This window comes from Pecten maximus, chromosome 10 (assembly GCF_902652985.1).
Source record: "Pecten maximus chromosome 10, xPecMax1.1, whole genome shotgun sequence".
Classification (NCBI taxonomy): domain Eukaryota; kingdom Metazoa; phylum Mollusca; class Bivalvia; order Pectinida; family Pectinidae; genus Pecten; species Pecten maximus.
The window spans coordinates 30,939,652-30,952,393 of record NC_047024.1 but is presented as its reverse complement, the minus strand read 5'-3'; the positions used below and the strand labels follow the sequence as shown (position 1 = coordinate 30,952,393).

At 34.1% G+C, this 12,742-nt stretch overlaps 1 protein-coding gene across 1 annotated transcript in view; it reads left to right on the top strand.

Annotated features, from left to right (window-relative positions):
• The window catches only part of LOC117335538 (twitchin-like), a 187,286-nt gene that overhangs the window by 100,428 nt on the left and 74,116 nt on the right, over window positions 1–12,742 (top strand). Inside the window, 8 exon segments of the mRNA XM_033895608.1 lie at window positions 731–750; window positions 1,448–1,556; window positions 2,084–2,326; window positions 5,049–5,094; window positions 5,801–5,859; window positions 6,843–6,851; window positions 9,105–9,196; window positions 12,286–12,471. Of these exon segments, the coding sequence (XP_033751499.1) occupies window positions 731–750; window positions 1,448–1,556; window positions 2,084–2,326; window positions 5,049–5,094; window positions 5,801–5,859; window positions 6,843–6,851; window positions 9,105–9,196; window positions 12,286–12,471 (764 nt within the window).

The following is a 12,742-nucleotide window of genomic DNA, read 5'->3' as shown; positions in this document are numbered from 1 at the left end:
AGTTTTATTTGATATTCACTATAATTTTTTATATCAGTAAAATAAATGGATGTCTACGAAATATGTTCTTCATTAACTTCAAATTGGGTAAAAAATACATTATGTATGAAGATGTATGCTGACATAAATTTCAGATAAAACAGCAGTGTTCAGGTAATTTTTTTTTTCAGGGAAGAATTAATCTCTCTGTTTTTCTGCAAACATTAAACTGTGATTACCCATCTCCGCATTCACCTGTTTGTTACTTCCATTCCTCGATTCTCTTTCAGAATTAAATATTTGTCATTTTAACATTCCCTCCATGATTCTTTCCTCCTTTGGCTGATTTAAACCGACCTGAATTGTATTAAAACATCATGATTATAATTTGATAATTCAACAATGTTCTCGGCTCTTAAAAAGCCAACTTATTCAGAAATATTTCTGAATTAATTAAAAAAAAAAAGTAATTTGAAGTTATATAAAAAGAGGGAAAAAGTAACTGTTATTTTTAATAAATAATAAAAAAAATCTTGCTGCTTCCTTTGTTGTTTGTGTTGCTATTTGCAATAAGCTTATTCAATGGAACTTAATATATTCCTATTAAGAGATAAACTGTTTAAACAGATAACAAATTTATCAATATAAAATTGATCCAGCCTATTGCTGCCAATGCTTTGCCAGTGTCTCCTGTGGTGACACATGGAAACTTGTCTTCTTTACTAATTTACTTCATTGTCTTTTTTTCCAGAGCAAACAAGTGCTGCAAAGGTAAGGATAGTCATCTTATTTTAGTAAATGTAGGCTGTATGTTTACAGAAAATATCAAAAGCTTTATATACCCATGGTTCTTAGAGTCATTAAAGAGTATTGCATTAGAGGCTGTTGCCCTAGCTGTTTGTTTATTCAAACAAAATTGATTCATCTGACATCTTTGCCAAAAATTGATAGAGTCCTTAATTAGATCACTAGGTCTGTCCTTATTTCATAAATGAACAACTCTGGTCCAACCACAATCACCGTAAACGAAAACAGCCTCGATGTCTGTCTTAGCCAGTTGGTGTGTCAATTCTTAAAAGCTTTGACGGAGCAGAGGGAAGCATTGGCTACACTGTATCCCATGGGTGATGATATGTCTTGTATCGATATACTAGTCACCTACCATTTCAAAGGTTTGCATGGGAATATCACAGGATGGTTTAGTTAATATTACTTATCAAAATAATGTCTTATACACCATTGTAATATAATTACAGTTCTTTGTTCACTTTTAATCTCTATGTATTGCATTAATCTAGGCTTCAGAGTCTCGGGTTCGAGTCGCTGTCTGGTTGTTGGATTTTTCCTCTATCGTTAGTCGTTACATGTAATTGCCTATAATGAAGTAATAATGATTTCTGACAATGCTTGTGCTAATTGTTTAAAAGTTGGACATTAAATGACTGAGTATTTCTTTGATATTGATCAGGATGATGGATATGAGCAGGAGGGACCCAAGAAGGTACCCAAGCCGGGTAAGGTAGATGGTCCAACCCATACCTTCGCCAACAAGGTGGAGAATCAGGTCATTGTTGAAGGTAAGCATGCAATCCTGTGAAAGGTCATATGAAGGTCAGATAAAACTTCCTAGGTTGAGACAACATAACTGAAATCAATGACGCATGTTGTTACCAATCACTATGTTCTCTAAGACTCAGTTGAACTTTATATCGATTTGGTGATTAGAAAATTTGTAAAGAAGGGGAAAAGAGCCAAAGCTGGTCCAGTTAGATTAGGGAAATTTTTGTAACCCTTTATTTACAAAATTTAAAATGAACTGTTTTTTTGTCTAAAACTAGAATTATAACTTCTGGATCTTGGGTTTTCAAAAATAATAGACAATTTTATGAAAACAAATTTCATATACATGTATAGAAATTACTTGACAAAGTCATAATTTCGCATTTCTTTGCATGTGTGAGTTGCTGTTATAAATTATAACTAAACTTATAATATCTCTTTATGATTCCTGGGTATAAATTCTCTATCAACAAAGATGTGTAAGCTTACCGGGCAGGGTACATTTAACCTCAGTGTTAAGACCTGTATTGTTAACTTTAACCAGGTGACCCTATCAAGGTTGACCTTCATATCAATGTCCAGGATGGAGCTGCTTCTCCCGTTGTGCGGTTCATGAAGGGCAAACGTGAGATGAAGAATGACTCGCGCACCAACATCGTTCAAGAAAAGGCTTCAGCAAAACTTGTAATGCAAAAATCAAGATTTGCAGATGAGGCCAAGTACACTGCCCAGCTCATGCAAGATGGTGTCACCGTGGACGAAATGACATGGAGTGTCTTTGTTAAAGGTCCTTGGCTTTATTTAATTGTTTTATTGATGAAATTTATTTCATTAGGAATATGATTTTCCATTTTTTTCAGATGTTTATTTCTTCCATGTAGATTATATATTTCTTTATTTAACCTCAATCTTGGATTAAGATGAGCTTCTTGAGCCTTTCATTCAAATTTATTTTAATTTTCTTTAAATATTGGAACATTGTCTCTTTTGTTGTTTTGTGTAATGATTTGTGTTGTTGTGTTGAGATATCAATTTGATTTCCCCATCAAAATTGTTTCATCTTGATCCAAACCCTTAGTTTTGATATTCATAGAATGATCAGATTGTGTACAAATTAGTTGTAGTGCATTGGATTTAAATTTTAGCATAGTTGATAAAGTAGAATCCAAATCAAGATCCACTCTAATGACAATAGTCATGTTTGAACAGGGAAACTAGTATGATAAAATATACAAGATTATTTCCAAAATTAATTACAAATTTTATGCAGCATTGTTGAATGTTTCTATGATATTTGTATTACAGCAAAAATATGCTCTTCTTTGGGAGTATAATTTATGTAACTTGTATCCGATTGATGCTCTGACTGGTGTTAAGTTGTGTGTTGTTAGGACAGCTTACGACAATGCAATTAATACATATGAAACTAGAGACATTATATGTGTAACAGTATACATAGGTAACTAGAGACATTATAATTATGTGTAACAGTATACATAGGTAACTAGAGACATTATAATTATGTGTAACAGTATACATAGGTAACTAGAGACATTATATGTGTAACAGTATACCTAGGTAACTAGAGACATTATATGTGTAACAGTATACATAGGTAACTAGAGACATTATATGTGTAACAGTATACATAGGTAACTAGAGACATTATAATTATGTGTAACAGTATACATAGGTAACTAGAGACATTATATGTGTAACAGTATACATAGGTAACTAGAGACATTATAATTATGTGTAACAGTATACATAGGTAACTAGAGACATTATATGTGTAACAGTATACATAGGTAACTAGAGACATTATATGTGTAACAGTATACATAGGTAACTAGAGACATTATATGTGTAACAGTATACATAGGTAACTAGAGACATTATATGTGTAACAGTATACATAGGTAACTAGACACATTATATGTGTAACAGTATACCTAGGTAACTAGACACATTATAATTATGTGTAACAGTATACATAGGTAACTAGAGACATTGTATGTGTGACAGTATACCTAGGTAACTAGAGACATTATATGTGTAACAGTATACCTAGGTAACTAGAGACATTATATGTGTAACAGTATACCTAGGTAACTAGAGACATTATAATTATGTGTAACAGTATACCTAGGTAACTAGAGACATTATATATGTAACATTAGTGGTGTGATACAATACCTAACACCACCAGACTAGGTCAGCTTCAAGGTCACAGGTAGTGTCGCAAACTCATGGTCATCAGTATGCCAGAGGTTTCAACTTCACAGGGTATCAAATACTCAAGGTCAACACAAGGTCACATGATATCACATTGTCAAGGTCAACACAAGGTCACAGGATATCACATTGTCAAGGTCAACACAAGGTCACTCAATATCACATAGTCAAAGTCAACACAGGATCACACATTATCACATGGAAAAGGTCAAGGTAAACATAAGGTAAACTATCAAATGACCAATGTCAACATTAGGTCACAGGTTATCACTCGGTCAAGGTCAACATTAGATCACAGGTTATCACTCGGTCAAGGTCAACATTAGACCACAGGTTATCACTCGGTCAAGGTCAACATTAGGTCACAGGTTATCACTCGGTCAAGGTCAACATTAGGTCACAGGTTATCACTCGGTCAAGGTCAACATTAGGTCACAGGTTATCACTCGGTCAAGGACAACATTAGGTCACAGGTTATCACTCGGTCAAGGTCAACATTAGATCACAGGTTATCACTCGGTCAAGCTCAACATTAGATCACAGGTTAATACTTGGGGTCATAGTGATGTCATATTTCCAAAGTCAGTTATAGTTAGCATGATCCAGTTTCAAAGTCAACTAAAAGTGTCATATATTGTTGCCATGGAAGTATGTCAGCTGGACATTTGTTAAGTTTCAAGCATTTTTGGGCTAAAGTTTGGTAGTGTCTGCATGAACTTTGACCTTCATGATGACTTGTGGATTTTGTAACAAAAGAAGAGTTCTGAAGACAGTGTACATGATATCATATCCGACTATGTCAGAATCTTGCAATAGCAGCGCATCATTAAGATCTTCAACTTATTTATCAAGTCATAGTCAACCATCAAGCATGAGTGCCAAGGTTGTGATAGTTAAGATAAAGACTCAAGTGTTATGTGTTTTGAAATAGAATCATTGAATGTTTGGTATTGTATCTGACTTTGTTAGAACATTAGAGTCATTGCTTGTTTTCTTTCTTAAGTTATCAACAGACAACTTACCAAGGAAGTGTCTATGAAAGGATACTTGTACATACTTTACGCTAGAACTTCCCAATGAATTAGACATTAGTTTTACCCTGAAACATTAGCACAATAGTGTTTAGCCCATGTCAGGGTTTAGTAGGAAGTTTAAAGTAGATAGAGGATGTGGCATGGCCGATTGGTATCAAGGCACGGAACAGAGAAGCACAGAGAAATTATTGCATGCAGGAGTGCATGAAGGCTGACCTCTGTGACCTTGTCCCATTGTAGATCCCAAAGACTCCAGCTTGGACTTCAGGAACCTTTTGAAACATAGGTAGGTTCCAATGCTCTCAAGGCACATGTTTTGCTAAACATTTCTTAAAATTGTCCACTTTTTTCAAGTTGCAATTCTTTGATGAACTATTTTTGTATTCGTCAACATAGTTCATACAAAAAATTCCTTGAATTTAAGCCCATTGCCTGGAAAAGTCTTGGAAAATAGTGTCATTTCTTGATAGTCTGTGGATTTGGTATAACTGCCTTGAAATGGCTTTGAATTTATTGAAACAAACTGTAGAAGACAATTATCTTTACCTAAAATATTCACAAAATTGAATCCGCACATTTTATTTTGTTTTTGTGATTGATACAGGCAATGTACAGTTTTTAATCATTATACAATGTATTGTAACTGTTAATGCAATAGAAACTAAGATATACATATCAAACTTTATACTTTGATAAATCACAATCAAAATTTCACCAAAAGTTGATTTCTGCCTCAATATCAAAATTTCACCAAAAGTTGATTTCTGCCTCACCTGGAGTGTTAGAAAAGAACTTATTTAATGACCGAAAGTCGTGCAAAAGACCTGAAATTTGATGGCTCAATGTCTGTATGAACAATGGTCCGATATGCACAATATTGACTAATGACTGTATGTGGCTATTTATGTATAAGGAATGTAGATTTGAATGTAGCATTTCCCCCCTTCCTCTTAGCACACTGTTTTGATCTTTTACTGTACATCTGTATAAAGGCAAAGCAAGAAGAAGGACAGTACTGAGGAGGATCCAGACTGGGGCAATCTCAAGCCAGGTAAGATTTATATACTGGAGTTATTCCCCTTTGTGAGAGCTCTCTGCACCATAGGATTATATACCCTGATATATTCCCTGATTCACCTTACTTAAATTCTCTTGCACAGTTATCTCTCCTTCACAATAGGCTAATAATGCTGCTGCAAACTTCAAAATGCCAGGTCGATTCTTGGTAAGATTATGATTTATGTGATATGTTAAATGCATAAAACTCAAGAAATTTTTTAGATGTAAAAAAGGAAAATATATACTTTAGAAAAAGAAAACTGAATGTACTGATGGCTTTAAAATGCATTACCGTCATTTATTTCACCAAAAATACCTTAAATTGGTACTATTTGCTGTGTGAAAAATTTGTGTAGGAGAATAACTGAACTTCCAGCAGCTGATTTGTTTACTCTTTGATATATATAATTAGTGATCTCCATAATGAATGAAATGATATAATTTAAAGAATTAATGTTTTCAAAGAAATAACAAACCTTGTTCATTGTCCAATACCTTGATCTTACTGTGTCTAAATTTACCTTGATCTGACTGAGCCTTTATCTTGATCTAACATTAAATTTACCTTTATCTTACCTAGCCTTTATCTTGATTACGTTGAATTTACCTTGATCTGACTGTACCTTTATCTTGATCTAACATTAAATTTACCTTGATCTTACTGAGCCTTTATCTTGATTACGTTGAATTTACCTTGATCTGACTGAGCCTTTACCTTGATGTTACTGTTTCTTAAATTTACCTTAATCTAATACTTCAAATTTACCTTGATCTTATTGTCACTTTCTGCCAACACCCTCACTCATTTCTTTATGTTCACTATATATTTCCCCATAACATATTACAAGAACATAACAAACTCTCTTGCAAAAGTTCTTGATAACATAACTCTCCAATTTATATCACCTTAATGTTTAATGATTGTTCCTCAGCCATTTTCACACTAATACCCAACATGCGCATTGTTTATTTCAGATGGCAACTGTACGTTCTCAACCTCCGGATATAGTAACTGCGTGCGATATGGCATAGCGCTAGAGGCGTTGATTCTCTTTCAGTTGCATTGCGCTGTGTTAATGTGCTGTGCTAGTGTGTCTTGTGTACATGTAGCTGTAGTGATTAGTGTCTGGTAGATTTTGATAGGATTCCTTTCTTCAATATATGATACAATAAATGATGTATCCGAGGAGTTTTGATATATAGAATTTAAATTCTGATTAATTTTTTTCTTCTTAAAATTTCTCTTTCAACTTTTCTTTACTGAAAATGCCCTCTTTCAATTTCTCTGTACTGAAAATGCCATCTTCCAATTTCGCGGTACTGGAAATGCCCTGAACTAAGTTTAAACTATTCTTTATTTGATGTTTATTTTCAAAAATAATCGTTTTGTAGATATTAGTCTGATCATAACTTTTCATTGTTTTAAATGTCAAATATTAAGTCAATGTTATTATGTAAGAGGTATTTTAGGAGTATAGTATTTAAACTGCCTTGTACAGAATTTTATAGTGTAGTATATTACAAAGACATAGTGTAGTAACAATGTAAGTGCAGCCGTCAAAACACATAGCTATATAGGAATCAGATCAGAAGTTGCAGTAACAATATGTATAAACAATCTTCATATGATTTAATATGTAATTTTGTATTACATAATATTGGTATGCCTGAGTCATAGATTCAGTATTGTAGTGAGTCTGAAAGCATGCTTTAGATTATAAACATCAGTGTAATTATTTTACAATATGATGTCATTTTTTCTTGCATAAATTGTTATTCATTGCATATTGTGCAAAATTTATAGACTTTTTTTTGTCTTTTTCTTTTGTTTTGTATTGGAAATCGTTTTCAAGTTTTTTCAGAATACAGCCCGAAATTTCACCATGGTTACTGTATTTTCATAGGCAAATTCAAATACAGATATGGTTAAAATGTGTGTACTTATCTTCTCATCACTTGTCAAGACTATAAGTCTACTTTTATGTACAACAGATAGAGAGCTTTTGCTTTTGTTGTGATGTGTTTCCATGTTTGCTTGTAATCAAAAGGACATTTGATGTCCAATTGAGCGCGCAGAGAAAGCAAGTTAATAGAGCTAGAACAGAATTTGAGGCTGTTGCGCCATCTTTAGACAAAAGCATAGATATTGCCAGGCTATAATGCGTGTTAACAATTAGAGAGTCTGGCCGTGTAGAGTTAGTACAGTATCTACTGACCAGATCAATAGATCTAGTGTATATCTACTGATATCCTACCGTTAGAACTAATAACAGTTACAATTTATCTCAACTTATATTGGCTAAACTTTGTCCAAGATATCGAAACAAAAGCAAAGACTATAACATATAGCCATGATAACCACAATGGAAATATTGTGACCTTATAAGTTATGAAGTACATGTATACCATTGATGATCAGTCTTATTCAACTAGACTCTTCTTGGCTGGGCATGCTTTTGTACACTACACAGAGAAATCAAGCATTTGGTTGAACGAGACTACAGTGATGAATTGCGTAATGTGTAAAAGAAATCTGTCACGGTCTTACAACATTATAAACATTATATATATAGAGGAAAAATGAAGTTCAAAATATATAAGTATAGATCCAAAACTTATTACAGATTTTATAATGTTTTAAAATAATTAATAAAAAAAAATCTATAATGAATTTTACTGACTGAGATTTATGATAGTTGAATTAGAAATGCCACTGCAAGGATCATGTCATACATTCCTTAGTAATTTATTTAGAAAAACATAAATATCAAACAAGATTTCATTGCATCTATAGCAGGCAAAAGAATAAATAGTATTGGTATCTTTATATTGAATTGATCAAATGTAATATAAGTTAAGAAATTATTGCAGATATAGGTTATAACTGATCTAACTATGGAAGTTATAATAAAAAAGTTTGGTAGATTATGGTGGCCAAAACATATATGTGAATTATTCTTCGTTTTATATTATTTCTTTGTTTTCCTGTAACTCCAATGGAATAACAGGAAACTGTACAATGGATTCTAAAGATGTCCAACATTGACAGTCTGTGTAAAGAAATGCAAAAGAAAGTCATTGAATGTATTAGTATTTGGTAAAGTAAGCTAAGTAAATTCATTTCTCAGCAAGTCAGATTAAATATTTTGTCAAGGTCATGACCTTGTATGTGCTATCCTGATCATGTTCCTATTTATTTACTCTGAGGTCGTGACACTTTGCTATGTCTTTTCACAGTTGACAAAAAGCGACGTCCCTCACAGATTGAGATGATGAAAGCCAACCTAAAGAAGATAGAAAAGACAGGAAGTGACAGCGAGGACGAGAAGGTAATGTTATCCAATCAGAGTAGAGGTTTCCTTGATCACTATGGTAACTGTGTGATTATAATGGTATTCATAAATTATCTTGATATATAAATGATTTGTGTACTAATCAGTGTGTTTTGTAGTAATCAGTTAAATTGATTAACTATTAGTTAATATAAATTTTATTGAAGTATTTGTTTAAGCATTTTTTATTCTTATGTAACTTAATATCTGCTTATTTTCATGATCATGGGAGATACAAAATTATTAAATCTTTGTTTTCCTAAACATTAATGTTATACTTGTCTGAAACAGAATATTATTTAGAAATAGTTATACATCTTTGAATTATTCTGACCACATTCTGTGCTGTAAATAAGATTTCCTGCAAGGGTCGGGGTTGGGGGTTCAACTGAATTTGTTAATCCTATCCTATCACAAATATATAATTTTCATGGTATAGACATATATTGTCAAGGTTATTTTTGCTAGATTTGGTGTCAGGCAAAGGTCATCTTGTTTAGATCTGGGACCAAATAAAGTCATCTTGCGTAGGTCTGGGGTCAATCAAAGGTCATCGTTTGTAGGTCTAGGGTCAGACAAAGGTCATCTTGTGTAGGTCTGGGGTCAATCTAAGGTCATTCTTTGTAGGTCTGGGGTCAGATAGCAGTCTATCTTGTGTAGGTCTGGGGTCAAATAAAGGTGGTGTTGTATAGATTTGGGATAAGACAAAGGCCATGTTGTACAGATCTGGGGTAAGACAAAATATCTTATGTAGATCTGGTGTCAAGACAAAGGTCAACTTGAATACATAGATGAGGTCAGATAGACACAGTCCTTGAATGAAGGTCAAATAATTATTATAATGTTTAATTAAGGATTAGGGAGTTAGACAAATTTAGTCATAGATTATGTAGGTTGGAAAAAAATGTTGAATCTTACTAATTGTAACTAAAACAACATACTAATTGCCTAATCAGGATCACAGAGCTCCTGTGCATTATGTGGGGTTAGGGTAGGGCTTAATCTTCACAATCCTGAATATTTTTCTTAAGCCGGGTAGCCAGGCTTCCTCAAGGAGGAGTTCGTTATTGATTGATAAAGTGGAGAGGACCACTTTTGAGAGTGTCAGCATGACTCAGAAAAGGACTTCCGTTGAAGCTGTTACGATTGAGGAGGCTACCACCAAAATGAAAATGACTAAAAGGGCCTCAGTTGAAGCAGTTGAGGTAGAGCAGTCAAAACTGAAAATAGGCAAGGGAAAGGTCCCAGCAGCTGAGGAGGATGGAGAAACTGTCACATTGAAAAAAGTCCCACGTCAAGAGAATACCGGGCCATCAGGGCCGTCAGGACCAGCAGGGCCTTCAGGGCCTTCAGGGCCATCAGGGCCATCAGGGCCATTTATCAAACCAAAGAAGTCATCTCTTCTTCCTGATGATACTGACTCTCCAACTGGCCCATTTGTCAAACTAAAGAAGTCCTCAGTTGGAAAACTTCAGGCAGAGGAAAAAGAAACACTTGTACCTGAGGTGAAGGATAAGAAGAAAAAGAAATCCACTACTGAACAGGCACAGCAGAAGTTTGGGGTGAAATTGAAAGGATCAAGAAAATCCAGGGACGATTTTGAAGGCGATGTAGACTTTGGTGTCCATCTGAAGGGTCTTGGATCGAAACAAAAGGCATGTCTGAAACAGGGTAGAAAAAAATGTCTGCCTCAATCAAGGGCAGATAACTGTCACAATTAAGGGGCAGATAACTGCCTTTTAGAGGATGGCTAGTGGAGCATTTGTTATACAGCATTGTTATTGAATTCTATATACCATACACCTGTTTGCTTTGATGATTTATTTTGTTTTACACACCATTGTTTTGATAATTATTTTTCTTTTAGGACCGCTTTGTGTGATGATGGGTTGATCTTCTGTTTATCCTCTTCTTTTTAAGTTGTTACCTTATTGGAATTTTGATTATTATTATTACCGTGCATAGATATAGTTGTCATGGTCACAAAGAACCTTGACAACACTATCTTTGCCTGTGGTTTTTGCCATTTCAAGAAAGTATGAAAAATGCATGTTGATTTGGGGAATTCGTCTACAGCACTGTTGGTATGTTTTATGTCCACATACATTACACCAATTCGTAGTGTTTAGCATTGTTATTATGGCACAAATTATTTTACTGTTTCTAAATGGCAATTTATCAGCATGATGTTTAAATTCATATTGCCCTAAATGCACAACAGGTTGTTTGATCATATTTTGACTCGACTGCCTGAGGTTACCCTGGTTACCCCCAGCTTTTTATTTTTACATGTATATTAAAAGTTTTATGCCCAATCTTATGTTTATATTTGTATGTCATAATTGCATATTTATTTGGCTATTGAACATGAAGTCCAAATGTTGTCATTATTTATTGATTTCAGAAATCATATTGTTTAGTTCCTTCACTTCATTCTGTAGGAACATGCTAACTTGTTATTCTAAATTTATACAATTAACATTTTGCTTATCATATTTTGTTGAAAAGAAAGATTAACATTAACATGCTCAATGAAGGCCAATCTTTACAATAAAGAATTGCACAAGATTGGACTATCACTGAATGTATTTTACTTTATTTTACTTTCTTTGCCAACCTGACCTTGGCCATTTTTTCCCCTGTCCACCTGTTTCCCCTTCATGTTCAATGCTATATTTCACTATATGCTAGATGGTGGACCTTTAGGTCTGTTGTACTCAATATCTGCGCTTCAAGACCCTGACATTTGCATAGAAAGTACTTCTTCCTATGAAATCTATACCCATCCTGTTCCGGTGAGAATTTACCCCTGAATTCTACATCAGGTTATCAGTGTGTTAAAGTAGCCTGTAAAATTCCTCATAAGATTCCATGTAGAATTAACCATTACTGTTGCATTAGATCTTCCTCTAATTCTTCCAGAAGTCCCATAATTTTGACAGGGGTATATTGAAGTTCTGTCTAGCAACCATGCACTTCTGTTGAAAACTGGTATGTATACTCACACACAGGGCCCATTAGCTGACCCCTAGGTTAAAACATACTCATATACAAAGCTTCATGGGTATTTATTGCTCTGTGTACAGAAGGATTCCAGTAGACGCCAGTCCATGGACAACCTTGATATCCCTCTCCCAGTGATGAAACCCAGCGTAGATAAACTTGAGGCTATGGAGCAGCAGCGGCGCACATCCATGCAGCAGCGTAGGGCATCTCTCGTAGACTTAATCCCCGACTGGCCCACTCTACAGCACAGAGAGGCCAAACGAGAGGTAGACTATATCGGCTTGTAGATATAACTAATGCTTATTATAAGCTGCAGAATATATAGGAAATAACATTCTGATCTATCATGTACTATCTCTTAGACCAAACCAAAAAAATTATACATTTTCACATTTTGAGACATTTAGATGAATCATCTCATTGAATTCATTACGTAATAAAATGTAATTTTTCTATTCACCTAAATCCGCCACTAATTGTATTCTGTGATGTCTGTCAACAACTGGTTATGTTGATATTAACTGCATCATTGTTGTA